The 21,920-nt window shown below is 41.5% G+C and overlaps 1 protein-coding gene across 1 annotated transcript; it reads left to right on the plus strand.

The window, feature by feature from the left end:
* Window positions 1-1,861: 1,861 nt before the first annotated feature.
* Window positions 1,862-21,555, plus strand: LOC115371546 (uncharacterized). The gene is made up of 8 exons (XM_030068991.1): window positions 1,862-2,043; window positions 4,076-4,159; window positions 4,299-4,428; window positions 5,118-5,441; window positions 7,498-7,827; window positions 9,583-9,870; window positions 10,931-11,032; window positions 19,411-21,555. Exons 3-8 carry the CDS (start codon window positions 4,359-4,361, stop codon window positions 19,413-19,415), a joined length of 1,119 nt encoding a protein of 372 aa, XP_029924851.1. The 5' UTR covers window positions 1,862-2,043; window positions 4,076-4,159; window positions 4,299-4,358; the 3' UTR covers window positions 19,416-21,555.
* Window positions 21,556-21,920: the final 365 nt, after the last annotated feature.

Below are 21,920 nucleotides of genomic sequence, written 5' to 3' on the forward strand. Positions count from 1 at the left end.
CCAGTCATTGTGCCCCTGCATGAACAACACAGGCCTAATTTCATCTTCATGGACGACAATGCTCCAGCTCATCGAGGTCGTATCATTGGGGAACGGCTGCTGGAGACTGGGGTACCTCAAATGGAGTGGCCTGCACTTTCTCAGACCTGCATCCCATAGAAAACCTATGGGATCAGCTGAGTCGCTGTGTAGAGGCTCGGAGCTCTGTACCCCAGAACCTCAATGTCCTGAGGGCCGCCCTTCAAGAAGAGTGGGATGCCATGCCTCAGCAGACGAGAGAGAGAGAGAGAGAGAGAGAGAGAGAGAGAGAGAGAGAGAGAGAGAGAGAGAGAGAGAGAGAGAGAGAGAGAGAGAGAGAGAGAGAGAGAGAGAGAGAGAGAGAGAGAGAGAGAGGAGAGAGAGAGAGAGAGAGAGAGAGAGAGAGAGAGAGAGAGAGAGAGAGAGAGAGAGAGAGAGAGAGAGAGAGAGAGAGAGAGATATGATGCACACAGTTTATTGCATTTACCCCGAAAAATGTGTTCACTTCCTGCCAGCAGGTTCATCTGCACTCAGTTGTACGACAGTCCTGCTGTCATGCAAAATTAAATGTGAAGAATGTTTTGATATCTGCAATTTAAAAAAGTGATTGTACAAATCAAAACAATGTTTTGCTCTTATTTAATTTAATTTAATGAATACCATTTGTGGACCAAATACTTTTTAAAAACATTTTAATCGTAGATCCTATGTCTTTCAGTGATAGTGAGTATGAAGCCCTTGAATATTACTGTGAAATAGTAAAATATAGTTGGTTATATCCATTTTTGGTTTATTTGACTTTGAAAGTGAACTGGATGTTGATTGTTTGTTTATATTGTATATCTGTATCTGTTAATATCATGGAGCTTCCCATTTGCATTTTTATGATATTCACTTTGCTGTATGTTGTTGCACATGTGTAATATTTTTTCTTGCCTCAAAATGTGATTATTTTATAGCATTTGATTTGATATGATGTCTGTCATTTGTTCTTTTGATATCAGATTTTTGAAAAGTAATTTTTTGCCACCTGCATGGTTCAATACTCTTTTCATTTTGTATTTTATCATTCATATGGTAAAAAGGGCCTTCCAAGATAATTTTACACAGTGCCTATATGTCTACCTATTTTTGTCATTCACATGATGTACTGTAAAAAAAAAAAAAAAAGAAAAAAAAGACTTATTTAGGTAATAGAGAGATATGTTCCTATAACCATGTGGTGTGAGGTGGGCAACATTTGAAACACATTTCTGTGCAGAAATGTCCCTTACTGGAAACTGTATTTGCCTACAAATAACAAAAATCTGAAGCTGGATACCGACATGTGTCTGCTGGTCAATTTAGTTACATCCTGATGCAAAAATGAAAGGTACTAAGGAACTAAATTATGGCAATCATAAGATAATAAAATGAAATTAAGGGGGACATAAGTCATACTGTAAGAGCTCACATGTTCTTCCCACATAAAAGGGAAGTCCAACAAATCATCAGTTTGCTGTGAAAGGGTTCACAGCAAACTACTACAACAACTACTACTAATACTACAGATAATACTATCATTAGCAGTACAACTACTCCTTTATGGAAAGCTGTTTGAGCATTTATTCCATATCCTTGATGTCAGACTGATATCAAGGATATGGAATAAAATGGATTTCCATACTGTTGCAACTACTGCTAGTACTACTACTAGTTATAATAATAATAGGCTAAAGCTATCAAATAATCTTCATGAAACTGTCAATGTGCATAATCCAGTGTGGGTTAGTCCAGGCTCAGTGTGAGCTGTAGTTGCACCACAGTGTCACCAGAGGTCGCTGTTGCCGTGCAGGTGCGCTGAGGAGGAGTCGCTGCGGTGCAGTGTCAGACGAGGGAAGACACACACACACACACACATCCTGCAGGACTTGGTACGGTGTAACATGGAGCAATTTGCCACAGTTTGAGTTTACCTGCAGAACAGACACTCTCACGCACTTTACTTCACATTTTTTGTAGCGGCGGACCTCTTTCTATCAGCGGGTAAGTCTGGCTGCTTTGTGGATTTACAGTAGGTGTTACTCTAGTTTTCAATTCCAAGTCAAGCAGTGACGTTTTTTGAGATTATGGTAGTTTCGGTGGCCATTTAAGTAACTTTAAAAAATGACTTAGGTGTGAAAAATATTTTCACACCTAAAAGATAAAAAGCTAATGGAGGTCCCGGTTTTAGCGCCACAGAAAGTTCATAGACCGGAGCTCTTATGTTACACCAAAACAGAAGAGTATAAAACAGACAAGCCAGTAATTAAAATATAGAATTCAAATAGTTTTATTTACACGAGCCAGCATCTTTCTCTGTTTCTTTTCCATCCTGTATTGTCGTGTTTCATGTTGTCTTCATTTGTCTCAGGCAAATGAAGATGAATTTCGCGGCTAATTGCTTGGTGTGTTGCACCTGTTGTAGGCGTCACACCTTTTTAAATCAGCACTTTTTCTTTTCTTTTTCTTTTTTTTCTTCTCACAGCACTCCAGCTTATTTGCAAGCTTTCCTCACAACTTGTCTTAAAATGAAAATGTTCCGTCTTCATTAGTCAGTTTTATAGCCCACACTGTATAAAATGACTCTGTGGTGTATGTGTCGTGTGTCACAAGTCTCGAATGGTGATTATTTATTCGTTTTCATGATTATTTTCCCTGTAGTTTGCATGCCAACCTGAAGATTTGCCACCCGTACAAACTGAGCTGATGGACTGTAGCAGCTTTTCCAGTTTGCTCAGATAATTTGCACATGGACAAAATCAGTTTTTTCCTCTTTTTGCTTTTTAATGTAAAATGCTTTCACTTTTCCTCGTGAATTGGAGAATATTCTTATAATTTAGTTGTCATTTTTCATAGTATTTTACAGTACTGGGTGTGCTCTTGAGCAAGGCATTTGATACTTCTAATAGAGATGCTTGTGAATGTGAGCCAAGGCAGTCATGTTTCAATCAACCTTCCCTTGATAAGTAAAGCAGTTTCTAGCAGGTTTTTGATTTTGTTATTTTTCTGATGTTAATGAGCCAACATCAGCTGTGTTTCCCTTCAAATCCCTTTGTCATAAATCACTCCAGCTTTTGTTGTGGAAAAGTGATTTAACCGGTGCCTGACAGGGGCAGGCGGCATGTTGGAAACCAGATGGTTGGGCACAGTAAAGGAACCAATAAAACACCCATAAAGCTCTGAGGTCTAGACCCGGTCTGTCTTATGGCTGGTTTCTCTTTCTCAGCCCCGTCCAGTTCACGTTCAAAGTCTGATCAAAAGCAAATTTATGTCTGACCCCCTGCTGTTTATCCCTCTCTGTCTGGGATTTGGTCAGCTGGGCTCAGTGCAGCGCGTTAACTCCCAGTGGCATCTTGTATTTCCTTCCTTTGCCTCTTCTAATGAACAAGTGCCTTTCCCGGCAAGGCACACACAGGAGCTGCTCGCCACAAAGTGATTTTTTTAATAGCCACTCGACTGCTGGGCTCGGCTGGTGTCTGCACTCTCAGCACACACACACACACACTTACAGTAGAAACACACACACCTCCTTTCTGCCGAATACCTCCAGTCTCTCAGGACAGCATGCTGTGATCATTTCAGTGACTAATACCCTCTCGTCACATCTCCTGTCATCACCTGGATACTGTAATTTCTTTGAGGCTGGATTTCGGAAGTATTGATTTTGAAATCTCATGGTTGGAGCTGTCTAGACATCAAAGTGGGTTTGTGTGGTTGCCAGATGATTATGGGCCTCTCGGGAAGGACGCATGCTGTGGATTGACATGTAAACCATTTAGACCCCAGGCGAGTTTCATGAAGCAGCAGCTATTGTTGTTTGTTGTTGATGCCTGCACATTACATTACCATGGTAATCACCTCGAAAGCAAACAAGCCCTGGTGTCAGATGCACAACAAGAGATGGTGGCAAACCAGCAAATTTAGCCAGTTATTATTGGATTTCCAAGCTTTAGTGTAATCTGTTGACTGAACTATGATGCTGTGCTGATGCTGTCACTGCTAATGTCATCCTCTGGCTCCATGTTTCCCATTACAGCAGCCAGTGTGCCAGTAAAATGAGGCTCCCACTGTACTGACCCACAGCAAATCAACAAATCACAACACTGGACAACTGACAGGGGTACGTCTGTGTCAGGGTCTCTTGATTCTGACTTAATTCTTTGTTGATCTAACTATACTCAAATTGATGAATAAAACGCCTGTAAGAAAGAAAAAAAAAGTGGCGATGGTGAGAAATGAGCTTGTTTGGGTGTTTGCAGCTGCAGCCTGGATGTGATACTGGGTGAAGGAGAGAGTTGGTGACCCTGCTTTGGTGTGCCATGTGTGGATCTGCCCTGCCGCGATGCCTGCTGCTCTGGATAGTGGCAGTGACTGTCTCCAGAACACAAGGTGCCTATCAGTATCCAATAACTTATATCTTTATCGATTATTGTTTTTTTATTATTATTATTATTATTATTATTACATCAACAGTAGCTTCTTCTAAGATGTAGATTAAGTTAACACTGCGCTAGATAATTGTGGATGTTAGCGGGTCCAAATGGCAGCAAGAGTCAACTATAATTTAGCCCTAGGGAAATTTCTCCATCCAGATAGTTTCTGTGTGATTTGGCGAGGTTTCAAGTTCACCATGATCTTCCCTGTATCCTGCCTCTCCAATGCAATGGGGTTGGATGGGTACACAATTGCAAGCTACCCAGAAGGAGGCAAAGAATGCCAATGAGTTCATACTGCTGGTCTTCTCTGGCAGGAAACAAATCATAATCCCCAACAAATCTCTTCAGTCTCATGGGGGTTGGATTAGGTTGAGTATCCGTGTCATTGTTTTCGGAGAGAGATGTTGCAGTTGAGATTTAGCAGCAACAGCTATTGCTATTGAGACATCGGAAACCTCGCCAAATCACATTGAAAGTATCTGGAGGGTTAGTCTGCACTAAAATGTAAAGCTTTTTTTAAAGTAGTAAGCACTCGCCTCACTTAGCCTCTTTTGAAACTGATATACAAACACATAACCGCATTCTATGGTAAATACCAGTTCCTGACTCTGCTGACTCATGTGGTTTGTGTGTGTGTGACAGGTGAGGTCATGGCTCCAGCCAGTCTCAATGCGGTGGAGGGTCATCCCATCACACTGGGTTGTAACATCACCATGGGAACGAACTATGATGTGCGGCAGGTGCGCTGGCTCGACATGCACAGCAAGGTACTGCTGGCCTATGAGCCGGGCGAGCCGGCCCACATCACCACACGCCTGCCCAACGTGGAGCTCACCCCGTCCCAGTACGACACCAGCTCCATCACCATCAAGAGCGCGCGGCCCAGCGACCAGGGCTGCTACCGCTGCATCTTCGATGTTTACCCAAGTGGGGCACAAGAGGGGAAGACCTGCCTCAGTGTCACCGGTGAGTTTGGCTTTTCTGGAGCTTTTCTGGCTTTTCTTTTCTCAAAGCTCACTGGGGGGCCACCTTCCTAAAAGTTTACCCTGCTGAAGTGTCTTTGAATACTGAGTCACTGAGGCCCAGATTCATACAGTTAAGCAGTAAAGGCACAGCACCATGCTAAATCTCCTGTGTGGTGATTGTGGTAATCTGAATTCATTCATCAAGCGTAATTTGTGGTCATAATTAGAGTGTTTATATTGCATTCCCACAGCAGAATGTAACAGTCTGCCCCAGCTGACAGAGAGCTGATGAAAATACTAATGAGGTGTTTAGTATTTAATAGGCATGCTAACCACACCTGTTTGCTTCTGAGCGCTACATTTTCAGAGACATGCTGGCAAAGAATAGTGAATTATTTTTTCTGTTCCTCTCTTTTGTTTTGCCTGCAGGCAAGACAGTTTATTTGTGCAGCACTGACTTACAGGTGTAAAATGGATAAAAAGCTTAAAAAAGAAAGAAAAGACATCAGTAAACAAGTACATTTTAATAAAGAAAGAAAGCATGTAGTCTGCTCACAAGTTTCTCATGGAAATACTTCATGGCAATCTGTAGTCATTAAGCAAGTCATCCTCATTCTCATCGACTCCCACAACTATGTAATGTTGGCCATGATGCTCTATTCAAGCAGATCAAAGTATTCCTTTTATATGAGTCATTAACTTAGGGTTAATTTTTTTAATTATCTTAATATTAAGTATGTAATTTATTGATGACTTTATAGAGAAATTATAGAAAAAAAATCATTGCACACAGGAAAATGTAGTGCCTGACAAAAAGTATTTTTGGCGTGGTGGTGTGGTTTAATCAATTGCTTACCCGTACCTGCAAATGAGCAAAGTAGGTGGTAGACAGAAAAAAGGCTGGTAACACACTGCACCACTGTCAGGTCTTACCACCATGGTAGATCTAGTGGTGCATTTTATGAATCAGTCCCTGAATCCCTAACAGGCCAAGAAGCTTGTTCTGTTGCAGCCTCTACCACCAACCAGGTGTTTTCAGCCTTTTAAGCACCACAGCTCACATTTGAACTTTATTCCTCATTTTGTGAAGACAAAGACTCCTGCAAGTGTGTTTATTTGTGGCAAGCCTGTATTTTCTAACTAGCTCAGCTGTTTCTCAATCTCTGACCTGGCAACTTGCCGTATGAGGGATCCCAGGGAGTGTTTTGGTTTGGCTCACCAGTCCCATAATGCCTTTAGAAACAAGGAGTTGTAGGCAAAGGTCTGAACTCCCAAGCAGGAGGAAAGAGGCAAAGTCAGAGCTCACCAACCCAGCCTTGGTGCTTCCTGTTCTTACCACCAAAACACAGACATTCACACAATGTGTCTCTGTTTTTGATTATTCCCAGATCTCTCATTGTTATCCCTGCTCCAACACAGAGGCAGTAGTCCTGTAAAAAAATTTATTGTACACATTTTGATGTATACGTACATTCCAGTCTTGTCTGACACCAGCTCTTTTTAATCCAGTATCTGCATATAGAGCCCTGCTCACATTCACATTAGACATTGTTTCTTCACAGCACTGATACAGGCAGCACATCTACCAATACTGAGTGAAGGTACAAACATAAAAAAGATGGCATAATTTGTCAGATAAGAGCTGTTACTCTTGCCCAAAGTAAAAAATTAAAAGTTTATTTGCTCAGCCAGATAAAAACATGATATCTCAGACCACATGGGAACAGTCAAAGATGCACAAGACCAGGGACGCCCTGGCTTGTGGCTTGAGGGGGACCTCAGCAAAATGAGAAATAGATTAAGTTCACAAGAAGTTGTTATGATAGAAAAACGTATGAGTGACTATTTAAACATTGTTTTAATCTTTGCATTTTGAGTCGATTTGTCAGTGTTCAAGTATGACCTGTAAACAATTTTATACTTTGCACAAACCAAAATACCTTTTCATATTAGGATCATGAGGGTCTGCGGCTCAATGAAAGTCAACTTAGGGGTCCTAATCATGAAGAAATTTGAAAACACCTGATTTAGATTGTGCCTTTCTACTTTCCTGCCAGTAAAAGCGGGTATGGAGGGTAACAAGACGGTGGTGAGCGGGAAGCAGGCCACTCTGTCCTGCTGGTACAAACTCCCGGAGCGGGTGCGCCAGGTGCTGTGGAGGAAGACGGCAGAGCAGGGCGACACCACCACCGTGGCCTCGTACGCCAAGCAGGGCCAGCCGATCGTGGAGGAGCCGTTCAAAGGTCGGGTGAGCCTGAGCCGCTCGCTGGGAGACACCCAGCTGACCATCCAGCAGGTCAGGACGGAGGACGAGGCCTGCTACACCTGCGAGTTCCACACCTACCCAGAAGGCACCAGGAGTGCCACCGCCTGCCTCTCTGTTTACGGTGCGTCTGCTGGTGTGTTTATGTGTGTGTTACATGTCACTCCCAACACTGCAGATGATGTATGTGGGGCCATTTAATTTTTCATTTTGTGTGTAAACACCTAAGGAAAATATCAACTGCCTGTTTTGCGACAAGGAATCAATTACAAAGTAGCCGTCTTATGAAGTTAGAAAAAAGTGAATGTAGGCACTTTTTGTGCTGCTACAGTCTGAACTGGATGTAATTACTCTCTACTGCTAAGGGTCATTAAAGGTTCACACACTTTTCCAGTGTGAAACCTTTGACATTATTTCCCGGACACTTTTGGCACAAAAGTAATATGTGTTGCGTTCAGAGGAAATGTCGATTCATGAGGTGTGTGTGTGGGTGTTCCTGCCTCTGTGTGTGTGTGTGTGTGTGTGCTAGCATCCTACATATAGCACAGGAAAGGGAAACACTGTGTGTAAACAAACCGCAGGCGGCCCTGTGGTGCGAGTCACTGGAGTGGGTCATTATACCACCGTGCTGACCCGCTCTGGAGACTGGCCATGCTGCTCCACGTCCCTTCCCACTACTTAACCTCGGCCCCTCTTTCCCTTTGAAAGCAGCTACTGCTGTCCAAGCCACACTGCTATCTGAATTTACAACAAGAGCTTAACCTCACTGATTTTACTGAGTTTTAAAAGTCCCAAGCGTGTGGAAAAACATCCCAAAAGAGTGAGTGGTTGTTGATCTTCATCCGAGTGTGTGTGTGTGTGTGTGTGTGTGTGTGTGTGTGTGTGTGTGTGTGTGTGAGGAGTGATAATGTCAAAAGAGGGAGGGGGTTTCATTGAAGGGAAAGGGGTGATTAATTTGGGTGAAAGCCCTGGGGATGAGTGGCCCACTGTTTCCCTAGACACAAAGCCTCTGTGTGTGTTTGTGTGTGTGTGTGTGTGTGTTTGTGTGTGTGTGTGTGTGTGTGTGTGTGTGTGTGTGTGTGTGCGCGTGTGTTTGTGTGTGCATGTGTGTGTGTGTGTGTTTGTGTTTGTGTTTGTGCGCGCGCGCGCGCGCGCGCGCGTGTGTGTGTGTGTGTGTGTGTGTGTGTGTGTGTGCGTGCGTGCATGCACACACATGCCCTTCTCCTTTCCCGGCTCAACAATCTTTGCTTTTGTCTACACTGACTGAACCAAGGACAGACACACACTCGTGCACACACACACACACACACACACACATACACATACATACACACAAGCACACACTCTATAAGCAAAAGCTGCTGTCGCTCTGGTCTCTGTCTGTAACAGAGTTGTGTTGCCAGGCCGGTCGGGGATTGACGTGTGTCATTGTGTCCGAAGGACGGAGAGATTGACAGACGGCGACTCCGTCACTCCATCTCTGTCATGCAGTCATGTCTGTTGTCTGCCGTCAGCTGCCTCACACTACACAAATAATATAAAACAAATTCAACATAAGATGAACATTACTCAACCAATCTTGCCCAGATTTAATGCTTTAACTCAAGAAATTTTATCATGCTATGCTATATTATGTTAGAAAAAAGAATGACCATGATATTTGCACTAAATATGCTTCATTTTACACATCATCTCATCTCATATCATACCACTGTTATGTCCTGTTGTCTTGTCTCGTATTATCCTGTATACTAAAGTGGGTACAGCTCTGTGCTGCAGCTATACTGCAAATGTGTTTCCTCCTGGAATTGCCTCGTTTAAATACAGCCACCAGATGTAACTGACTATCTTGCCATAATGTCTCTTTTGTCTCCTGCAGTTTTACCCAAACCAGAGGTGATCTACACGACCTCGTCCTCAGGGGTGGTCGAGGCCAACTGCACCACCCAGTCTCGGCCTGCGGCAGAGATCACGTGGAACGTCGAGGGGGACAACCGAACGCTGGGGCCCCCCATCTCTTCCTCCTACGAGCAGGGGGACGGCACCACACTGGTGACGAGCACGCTGTTCTTCCAATCAGGGGCGCTCAACGAGCGGTCCCTCAGGTGCATCGTGCACCACGAGGGCCTGGAGAAACCCATCTCAGTGTCAGCACTCAGCACACGGAGTGAGTGAAACGACAATTTAAACTCAGTATCTTATTCCAATTGATTAATGTCTTTGGTGCATAGCTGTGTAATGAGTGGGATAATGTCAGGGCCGATGGTCATTGCAGCACTGATTCATTTCACATTTGTCTTCAAGAACCCTGTGAGAACTTATTTTTTGCGATAAGGACTGGCTTGATATTCAATATCTGTCACAGATATCGTACTGGAGAAAGGTTTTGCATCTTTTACAGGAAAACATTGGATGAAGTTGTATATAATGATATGACAAAATGACTAAGAGTTGGAAGTGGGGTTGTTCCAGCGAACACTGTGATGTGAAATCTCCAGATAGCATTATTCATGCACCCAGATTTTGCAAGTGCTCCCCTCTTCCCATGACCACTAAGTCACCCTTGCCTACGACACTTGACCCAGTTGCTCCTTGTGAGACGCAGACTGGCCAACAGTAAAAGAATCTGTGTTTGACTTTATCAACGTGTATTGCAACACTGGAAATGAATCAGAAAAATCAACCATAAGCCAAGAGGAAACATAGTGATCTTTTCCCAACATGCTTGTAAACCACCTCTGGGTATTTGATATGTGGCGGACGTTTTCAGGAAAGCTAAACTGGCAACACTGCCTATACTGTAAGTGATGCAAATCAGTGTGGATAACATGATCTGCAGTCATGAATGGAAGAAATTTATGTTAGGCCATCATTTTTGGCCAAACAACCCACCTACATTGCCTCAAAATTTTGTCGAAATGACTTTAATCGCCTTTGAAGTTTCACAGCAATGCCTTTCTCATCCTTTTTTCCCATGAGGTGCAGTTGAATTGAGGGTTTTGTTCCACATATGTATATTCTTAGCTGTTTTAGTCATTGGGTAATCTAAGGGTGCTTTGAAGGGGCACACAGTCCTGTAATGTTACAGTATACGGGAAAGAATATAGGTTTTTTTTTCTTACATTTTTTAACATGTTTTGTCCAGATGCAACACGTCACAAAGTAGTTTTTCAAGCATGTACAGATTTTGAAGTAAAAGTGCGTGTGTGTGTGTGTGTGTGTTGCAGTGAGTCCAGCCATGGTTATCCTCATCTCAGTGTGCGGTGTAGCAGCCGTCCTCCTGCTGTGCCTGTGTGTGTGTTTCTGCAAGTGTTTCATCTGCACCAATGGTGAGTACCAGCTCTTCCGCTTCACTTCCCTCCAGTGTCCCAATTCTGCAAGTGGCATTCACTTCACCCCAGTGAGTTCACGAATGCTCATTAATGTTGCTTTATTCCATCTTTTGAGATGTTATTGGACTATGTGCCAAATTATTTTTGAGCGTTTTTTCACTGCTTGTAAAAAGTCAACCCTAAAATATTTCCACACTGTTAAAAATACAAAATTAAAATATACGGGTGATATGCTTTGCATTTCTGAGTCCCTTTAGTTGTTTGTGTATTTTTATTTATTTATTTATTTTTTATTCTGGTGGATGATAGGCCAAATGCAGATGAGGTGAAGTAACTGAAGTGGAAGTAGATGAGGCAACTTGAGGGTCTTTGTCACATAGTGAACCCTGTAATGTATTCTTTTACAAAATGCTGATTATATAGCACTTTAAGAGAATGAGAGTCTGAGGCTGGACAACATACATGGAGCCTTGTAGATGGTATCTCTCTCCTCTGGACTGTTTTTGACCATTGTGATCTCTGTCCTCGGAAAAAACACTCTCCAGCTGATATACAGCAGTAGAGTTATGATCTCTCGGCTGGCCAAGTTTCGAGTGCCTCTTGTCATCGCCTGTGATTATGACAAGCTGTGTTGTTTCTTGTTGGTCTCTGTGAAAGGGTGTATTCCAGTCCATAAACTAACCTTTTAGGATCATGTTTTCAGAGAATCTTACAGTGTTTTAAAACAAATATTTAGGCAAAGAGTTTGGCAAAATTCAGACAAATTTCTGTATTAAAGAATTTACGTACTTAACCCTTGTCCAGTGTATTCATCCATACAGTTTCTATGTGATTTGGTAAGGTGTCCAATCTGTCTCCCTTCACCCCAGTACAACAGGGCTGAATGGGTATTGCTTTATGGAACTCAAACTGAAAAAAATTTACATTTGGAAAAACTCAACAGCAAAAACAAATAGCCGGATGCCCAACATAATGCACAGCCCTCTGGAGCAAAGAGTTTGGAACTGTTTCTTGCTGAAGAACACCTGCAGACGCTATCTACCTCTGATTTGTTCTTACTGGTAAAGGAAACTGTTTTGAATTATAGATTGCACCAGGGGTTAGTGCTGGGCGGTATGACCAAAAATGTATATCACGGTATTTTTCAAAATTATATCGTTTTCACGGTATATGATGGTATTTTCTTTTTTCATGCACGACTGGGTGTTAACCACATTTTCTAATGATTTAGAGAAGAATTACTGCAGTAAATTAACTTAGAATGACCTATTTTACTGTCATGAGGAATGAATACTGGACATTAATGTCCAGACAACTGGACATTAATGTCCAAGTTGTCCACCCTAGTATTAATACGGGTTTACATGGCAACACAAAATGATGCAAAGAGGTGGCACTCATGATTCTAATTAAGTGAAGGAATCAGAATGCAGGACAGTTGCAGTCAAAATACAGAACCTTTTTATTATGCAAATTTAAGGCCACTTGCATTAATATGCAGACTGGTTTGACTGATTTAACAATATGTTAAAATATTATTATTATTTTAAAAATGTGAATTACTTATCAAATAGACCTAACAATTCAGCTACCAATGAATGAGCAGTAGTACGCATGTGATAACATAGATTGAAAAATAAGCCGAAGTGATACCTCTTCTCTGAATAGACAAGCTAAGCCAGTGTGCTGCTGTTAGCCAGTGAAAACATAGACAATAGAGCGGAGTGGCAACTCTTCGCTTTGTTACACAATCTATGTCAGTGCGCTGCAGTAGCCTGGAAATCTTCTTTGCTTTTGCCAGACGGAGCCGAAGAACTTCCACACAGCCGACACAGCTCCTCTTTTGGTAAAAGTTCTTCAGCTTCATTTCTGAGTTCCCCACTGCTTAGTGAGTGCAACTGCAAAAACAGTCCCCCCTCCAACGATGTCCCACGGCACTACGTTCTGTGTGCTGTTCCCAACGTTATGTGCTCTACACACACACACACACACACACACACACACACACACACACACACCGGTATTGAGGTATCTGAAAAATTCATATAAAATAAAAAATAAAACCAGGATTCGGTATGAACCGTTTTTTTTTTTTTTTTTTTTTTTTTTATTTTGGGTAATCGATTCTCTTTTATGGAACAAGATTTCAGAGGAAGAGGGAAGTTGGTTAAAAAAAAAAAAAAGCGAGCACGTCATGAAATCTCTCACATCTGTGTGAAAACAAATTGGAAACCCCTTGAGAATGCAGCATTTTTTCACACTGGTGGAGTTGCGTCTCCACAGGAAGGTGATGGCGGCAGACGCTAGTCATATGTCACCTCCTCTCCCTTGACTCTCTTCAATCTTTTGACTCCTGTTAACACCTTTCCCACACTCCTCCCTGACTTACTCAAAGTGCCCTGGAAACAGTTTGGTGGCAGTGTATTGTGGCGTGTGGACCACTGCCCATTTCCCCTTTAAAGTAAATGTTTTCTGTCCACGCTGCCCACCAAGGAGACGCAAGCAAAATAAACCTATCATGTCAGTGCCAGCAGGTTTGGCCAACATAGTGTTTCTGTTGGCCAAAGAAGAGTTGTGTCAGTAAAGGGAAAAAAAAAGAGTTGTAGCTTGTGTCAAGGTCAGGCCGGTCCCACGGGTGCTGTCGTTTTGGCAAGGGTGGCCTCCCTGCCTACTGGCATGTCACAAACACTCAAGTATAAAGTAGATTTGATACAGACTTATTGTCTTCCTGTGCCACACGCACTGACCAAAGTTAGCCCTCCACCACTGCACATTTTTTTCTAGTTCTTTATTTTATTTAATTTTTATTTTAATTTAAATTTTTTTTTTTTTTTTTTTGAAAAGCACAAAACTCAATTTTTTTAAAAGAATTTTTAGGTAGTAAAAATCTGGGAAAAAAAGCAACAAAATTAAATTTTAAAAAAGCAACAAAAACAGTCTATATTATAGTATATTAAGAAAGTCAAAGAAAATCAATATGTCAGTATATATGTAAATATTTTTAATTTGAAATATAAAAAATGTATAAAATATATAAAATGTTAAAAATGAATGTTAAACAAAATATTAAAATGTTTAAAATATATTTTAAAATTGCCACAAGAGTCTGTGATATCCATAAAAATTACATCTTTATCAATCAAATATCAAAAATCAAATTTTGAATATTTTTGAAAGAAATAGAGGAAATGTCATTTATATTTCAGGGATTTAAAAGAGGAGGTATGGAATGAATAATTTCACATTTAAGGGGGAGAAATTATTTGCATATAGCTGCAAAGTCTCATTTTTTTTTTAAGCTTTTTTGTCATTACCACTAAGTCCCCATTTTCATTTCATGTTTTGTCTCAGTTCATGAAAGTAGTGAACCTGAAACATAAGCTCCAAAGCACAGGTTAATTAAAGTTTCCTGTTTCCTTTTGTTTTTCCCTGTCTGTGTTTTCCTAATGCGATAAAGTCAAGGGGCGACACTCCCATTTTCCTGATGTCTTAAAGATGGTGTTGTAATGGCTCTTCACAATGCAAACCTCTATTCAGTTCCTATTCTGTTGGTCACTTCATCACACGTTCCAAAATCAACATTCGCCCACATACATCACTCACAAAGGTCATTATCGTGCCGCTGATTTAAGAGAATCTCTTACTCACATCCCTTAATCCCTCAAGGCACTCTTGACAGCTCAAGAATGTGTTTGCATGTCTGTTTGCTCGTCTGATTTACCGCATTTTATCGGACCAATGCTTGCTTAAGTGTCTGCCCAAAGTCAGCTTGGGATAACTTGAATGCTTTGCAGCTGTGTCATGGCAAATGACTGCAGCACATAGCAAATAGATGCAAGTCTGGAAACTGACTTACTGTGAACTCATGAACGCTACAATTTTTGAGTCAAATGACACCAAAAGGTGTTTCTCATTTTCTCATCATGATACATCTTTGTTCCCCTGCTCTCCTCTCCTGAGTCGCCTCATTTCTTGACTCTGTGGATCCTGAGCAGAATAACAAGTGGGTTCACTGATTGTGGAGAGCGAGCACCCAGAAGAAAAGACCCTGTCTTCCTGTCTAATCCTGTGCACTGTGGAGGAAGACAGACAGTAGGGGCCTGGAGGAGGGAGCAGCAGCAACAAGAGGGGACACAGCCCAAAGCTGAAAGCGTGCCCAGTAGATAACAACGCCCCTCTCACAATGTACTGTGCACATTTCCTAGCCTTGGCTGAGATGTGTCATTACCAAATTCATCAAGGGGTCAGAGGAGGAACGCAGGCTTTCACTGTGGCTGGATTCAGATTGTGTTTTGGGGGAACACAATGTTGAGGCAGTTCTTATTACTGTGCAATATGTTTTAAGTCTTATATTTCATTTTGTACACCTCATCTGCATGTGTTGTTGGTGCAGAGGCTGTTACTTCTGGGAACACACGATTAACCTTTTAAAAATCCAAACTGATTTTGAAAATAAATTGCAATCCACACATTAAGCCAAGTAACCTGTTAGCAAATCAGGACCTGCAGTCTCACAGGAACCTTCACAGTCTAACCAACATGCATTAATATGCCTCAATCTCATTGATGCATGACCGAGCTTCATTCAAACACATTGAACTTTATTGTAATTTCAGATGGAGATCCTGAGATTTCCGAAGACCAAATCTGTCCTGCTGAATTACAGTATGAAATGATGCACAAGACATCTAGATATTTAGTATTTGATGTGATGCCGCAGCCATAAAACAATGGCATTTTAGCTTTGAATATTTCGTTCAGTATAAATGTGACGTAGCTTAATAACGTATTGCAACCAGCAGATAGAGAATATATTATGCATGTGACATTGTTGTGCAATTCAGAAAAAATGTTTTTCTATCTTTGAAGCTGCTTAGGGGAAATTCAAGGGAATTTTATGGTTTCAGTATGAACATTAATGCAGTTTGGGTTAAGCATTGGTTGAAGAGACACAGTCAGCATGCTGTGTGCTGGAGCTAGAGGTGGAGGTGCATCTGCTTTTTCTTAAAGTAAGTTATGATACTGAAGTAACTTTGATTTGTTTTACCAGAGGGGTTTTTGCAGCTTTTCATTTCAGTGACCTAAAATAGGTATGTATTGGCAGTAATATGTGTTGATGCAACACGTCCGCCTAACTTGTTTGAGATCTATCTTGCAGATGTCTAGACAAGTCCCATTGTCTACACTACCAGATAATGTTTGCAGTCCATCTTTTCCAATGAAACCAATCAGGATTTCTAAATCACTAGAGGACATCCAAATGTGAAACTTGCGTGGTGTAGCAGCCACTGGAAAGCAAAAGTCATTTCTAACCCTAACCCTTGTGTGCATGAGATGTTGCAGTGCAGACGCACCCAATATGGACAGTCTGAGGAGCTGTGATGTCTGCGGCTGCGTGGGACCGCAAGCCGGCCTCATGTATGCTTTCGTGGCTCCTACTGAATCAGTGTGTGTACTCGGCCTCTGCTGGCTTCAAACACAGCTGGGAAACAGGACCGAGGCCTGAGGTTATTCCAGTAAAACAGTGCGAGGCTATTTTTGTCTCCCTGTGTATCTTGTACATTGCCATAATTTGTGGCGTGGTTAGGTGGAGAAACAGGCTGCATGGTGGCAGCTACAAGGCGCAGTGGGAGGAGGCTGACCACAGATAAGAGCCCTGTCTCATGTCTTAGCAGAATATTTTCAGGGGCACCTTTCAATCTGCAACTCCACAGGAAGTGTGGGGGAGCGACCTCATCCGGTCCGACACACAAACATGTTCGGCTCAAACCGCAGAGAGGGCAGTGCACAGAGTGACCTTGATTGGTACTGAGAGATTAGTAGAACAAAAAACAGTTTGAGAAAGAGATAAATTACAGAGTCACCACAATAATATCTTAAAAATAAGCCGACCCACATAAGAGCGTGGTGGCATGACAGACCCTACGTTTATGCTACATGGAGACACCTGCTGGTAATTAGTGGTTTATAAATGCTCACTTAAGTACCACTTAAGTAGCTTTTATCATTCATATCATCATAGAAAAATACTCCACTAGACATGCATTCAAAATGTTATCTAGAAGTGTTATCAGTAAAATGTAGTTAAATATGAAGTAAAAGTAGTCATTTTGATGAATGGTTCCTTTCAGAGTGTTGAATTATTGGTGCATTACGTATTTTAATGTTGGAACTCTAACTGCCTCATATCCCTGTTAGCTAGTTTACACTCTTAACAATGCATCGCATTTGATGTTTTACATGAAAAAGCTTCTCCTACAAAGTAAATAGTAACTACAGCTGTCAGACTAAATGTAGTGCAGTCCCTCTTAAATTAGTTTGGGAAAAATAGAAGTGTGAACTCTTGAAAACTGTGCGTGAGTACCCTATTTGACTAAATGTATATCGTTAATTTCTACTTCAGTTTACTGCACTGCAAAACTTAACCATATATACAATGTCATTTAGTGTGATAGTGCATCTAAAATATTAATTCCTGTAACATAAGAGAAAAGAAAAAACTCTTCCAGTGGGGCAGATTTAAACCTGAGCTCTTACGCAGCAATGAGTCACTCAAGCCCTCAGAGCATATTGCAAAAGAAATCATTGATTAGCTGTGAACAACACAGCTGCCGACAGCTGGTGGTGTCTTCGTTTTCATCAAAACATCTTTTCACATAGTAGTGGCTTTAATAATGGCCTCAGGCTACGCGTATCAAATCCTATTTACTTGTATATAGATGTGTGTTCAAGCGAGCTACTGCTAAATAACTCACACTGCTGCCACATGTACACTGAGGTGTGGCCGGCACTTAATTATGACTGTGGAATCCCTGCAATGTTTCACTGGATTGTGTTTGTGGTCTTCTGGCTCTCAAGTGGGTGTTTGGGGACTCTGTGTGTGTGTGTATTTGTTCACCCAGACGTGTGTGTGCATGTGTGCCCATTGTTGCATTCCAGTGTGTAATATATATCAAGTAAATGTTGCCTGCTCCCATGATGATGTGACATTTTCAGTACAACCCTGCAGTATTGACTGGGCATTCCTGTGGAGACATTTTTTAGTATTTATCCCTGATCTCTGCCGTAAAAGAATAGATTGATAGTTTATTATTACTTGTTTCACAGCTGGTGTGTGACAAACACAGTAAAAGAAGACAGCGGACAGCATATAACGTACACCACAACACATCAACAACACATCTCGGGCAGTAAATGAGCTCCCCTACACCTGAGGAGCCTGTGTTTACAACCAGCAGAGAGGACTGGGTTTTCAGGGTTGTGTGTCATTGTGGATGCTTTGTGTGTTGTGGCTGTGCAGATGAGGTCTGTTTGGTTGGGACTGGGGAGACCAATTATCAAGGAGCTTTGCGTGATTGTAAGAAGTTTGTTTTTGTTTGGGACCGTGCATTGTGACATAACAGATGGCACCGTGCAGAGGGACCGCTTCAAATGGGTTTTTAGGAAATGACTGCTAGGGATGGGCAGTTCTATGTGTGTTATATATATTTGTAACAGTTTTGACAACATTAACAAGTTTTTAACAACTTATTTATATGTTTTCCAAGAGAAAAATCCAGCAATCTGAATGTTTAATCTTACCTTACCTTCCATGTTCATGATATCTCCATTGTTTGTGTATTTGTATTGCTCAATGCTTTTGTGGTTTTTGGTTAAGTTGGATTTGGAGTCGAGAATGTAGCTGCAGGTGTTTCCAATTCCATTTATTTTAAAATTGATTCTCAGAACCAACATGACTGAATCGAGAACTGACTCTGTTGGAGTGAACCCCCATCCCCACTGCCTGCTTCAGTTACCAGACCAGACAACAAAAATCATCATGTGTCCCCAGTAGATCATTTGCTCTGTTGCTCCATGCTAGTTCCTTGGTATGTGCTGATTTGAAAAATAAAACATTACTGGAATTATTTCAGAAGTGAGAAAATGAAAACATGTAGCAACTCTAAAGTTAAATGGTAACTTCTCTGAGTGCAAAGTGACAGTTTTACCTCAAAGTCACCTCACAGCCCTGATGTGTGATCGATCTACCGGAAAGACATGAATGATTTTTGTTGTCTTCATCGTTGTCACTGCACAGTTACACTGACCAATACACCGGACTCCCAAAAACTTGTTGTATTCCTTTAAAACACAAACTCTGTGCCCTCACTGATGAGATCTCGCGGACGCCTGTCAGGAAAAGGGTGTTGCTGCCCGGCAGGACATGAAGGCTGGTGAGGAAGCCCGGCTCAGTGTGATTGGTGCAAAAATGGGACATGAAACACTGTGGAAACTTTCTAGTAATAAGTGGTGGTCTTGGAACAAAGCTTGGGCATTATTGAGCAACTAACTGACTGTCTCTCTCTCTCTGTCTCTCTCCCCCTCCCTGGTTCCAGACTAGCTGATTCCAGCCCAGCGGACATGCCTGCCTTGATGCGGGTCCAGCAGCGCTCAGGCTGACCTAGCTGCTCACCACCATGCCCGGCAGCTCGCTGGAGACAAGCACAAATGAAGGGAACAGAACTATTGCAGAGCTGATAAACACCGTTGTTTCTGGTTCTCAGATTTGGGAAGACAAGTTAGTGTGGACTCATTTATCATAGGGTAAACAAAACTAAAATGACTTTAAAAAAAAAAAAATACTGCTAGATATGTCACTCTGAAGATTAATGAAGTCTGTGTGATGAATAGAGGCTTTGCATTGTATCACAGATCTCCTAAAAAATGTCTCTGGCAATTCAATAATGTCGCAAGTAAAGGTGAATATGATGAGGTAGATTTGTTCCAAAAAATTTAGGCTACAGTGACACTGAAAACTGATGTCTTTAGCCAGCTGGTTCCTTCTCCAAAACACAGAGTTGTAGCCTGAAAAGAGTCACATGCGCGGTAATTTACTGGTAGCTAACACAAAATCATCCAGGAGTGTCAGCGGGGCAGTTATCAGCTCCCTGTTGTGTACGTGTGTGTGTGTGTGTGTCATTTTTTAAGGCAGCCAGGTTGTAGTTTTAGAAACACTACTATAGCAACTGTTGTCCAAGTGTAGGGGTCCTCCAGTGTGGCCACCAGAGGGTGTGTTATGTCAACTTTAAGTCCTCTTTATCCATGGTTTTGTTTTGAGGTAACACATGCCACCATCTTGAGCAATTAAGAGATATGTGAGCTTTCCAAGTTTGTCAGTTTGGAATAAAAAGCACAAGTCACTTGTGTTGTTAACATCATGTAGAGTTAGCAAATCCTGAGTTTCCAAGTGGTAAATAGTAATTTATGTGTAGGGAGAGGATGTGCTTACTTTTGCAACAATGTAACATAAACACAGTATTAGACAGAGCCTCTGATGCCAATGTGGATGGTAGATATAACATCGCCCTTCAGGTTTTTTGGACATAGAAACACTAACTGGGAGATGATGAACAGTCAACTTGTGAGTCTCAATGAGGCGAGACTTCTAAATGGGACAAGAGCTTTCTGTAAACTGTGAAATAGACAAACTTTATAATTACAGGAACAGCTCTCAGATTTGAACGATGATCACAAATTACAGGACAGCTAACAGCAAACAAGCAGGGAAAGGATAAAATTTGAATTCTAGTGAACAAGCCCGTTGTGAGTAAGATTTAAGGGATGGTTTGAGTGGGTTTGTTATTTTAAGCTGCCATGTTGGTGCTCTCCCCTCTGTTATTGGAGGGAGCAAGAGCAGGGAAGGGTGGTCTGCCCGTAACCTTCACACACCCGCTGGTTAACACTGCCCAAAATGACTTCTCTGGGGGTAAACTCTGTTTATGCCTTTGTGAATCACAGTTTGTGAGTTTATGTGTACGCTGTGGGCGTTTCTGTTTGTCTTTTTCTGTGTGAATGTGTGTGTGTGTGTGTGTGTGTGTGTGTGTGTGTATTTTCTTAAAAGAGAAGTGAGATTGAGAGTGTGTGGGTGTGATGTAATATATTTCTTGACTTACAGCACTGAACTTTAGGGAGCACCAGTGTTAAAAATGTAACTTCTTTTTGCAGACTTGGGAAAATATTAATATAATGTTGTGTACCATGTACATCATAGCTCGATTCTGTAGAAGACCTCGTTTATAGGAACAAATATCATGTATTTTAATAATAATTAAACATAACTGTTGGCAGTGGATTGTTACAACTGTTCTCTGAGACTATCAAGCTTCAACACCCAAGACCACTGAGAGAAATGAAAATATTTAAGTCTTGATAAATGCCTAATATTGAAATGCAACCTTGGTTTAGAGACAGTCACAAAAACGTCAGCGTTCACAGCCCTAGGTGCTGAAGCCACATGGAAAGTTACACCTTGCCACCTATATTAACTATGTCCTGTTTTGCACTGCACCCTTTCACCTTCTGACAGTTCATTTCTTTTCAGTTTAAATAATCCTGTCGTCAGTAACAGTGTTTTATTATTTTTTTATTAGTCATATTAAAGATTGTAGTGGCTAAAGAAGCTGAAGAAGAGTTTCTTGCATGAAATGAGTTAAAGGTGAAGAGCTTGATATGTGTTGGAACAAATAAAACCTGAGACTTTACCTGCAGTTGTTTGACTGTTTATTTTAGATAGATCAATTATAGCTGATGGCACACATAAGTTATTTATGGAAGTTTTTATTGGCCGGTGTGAACATATGTAAGTCTGGTAGACAAACTGACATTTACAGACAGACAGACAGCATCCATATTTTGGGGATTTTGAGAAATGTGATCAGAAGTTCAGATGCTGAATATGTATATATTATCGTGGGTGGTACAGTGAACCTACACAACATGAAACTCATATTTTTCCACGGCCCACTCTACAATTTACCAAGAATTTGTTTTGTTAGGCTTGGACCCTGTGAGTGGCATAATGGGGTTGGCGTGCGCACTCCTAAATTATCTATGAGTAATCTCCATC

The sequence above is a fragment of the Myripristis murdjan genome, chromosome 2 (assembly GCF_902150065.1).
Source record: "Myripristis murdjan chromosome 2, fMyrMur1.1, whole genome shotgun sequence".
Classification (NCBI taxonomy): Eukaryota; Metazoa; Chordata; class Actinopteri; order Holocentriformes; family Holocentridae; genus Myripristis; species Myripristis murdjan.

What these genes read in the sequence shown, in the direction of transcription:
- LOC115371546 (XM_030068991.1), top strand. Translation starts at nt 4,359, where the DNA reads ATGTGTGGATCTGCCCTGCCGCGATGCCTGCTGCTCTGGATAGTGGCA. An exon ending in GACTGTCTCCAGAACACAAG is followed by an intron (nt 4,429 to 5,117) that starts GTGCCTATCAGT and finishes TGTGTGTGACAG; the next exon opens with GTGAGGTCATGGCTCCAGCC. An exon ending in CGCCTGCCTCTCTGTTTACG is followed by an intron (nt 7,828 to 9,582) that starts GTGCGTCTGCTG and finishes TGTCTCCTGCAG; the next exon opens with TTTTACCCAAACCAGAGGTG.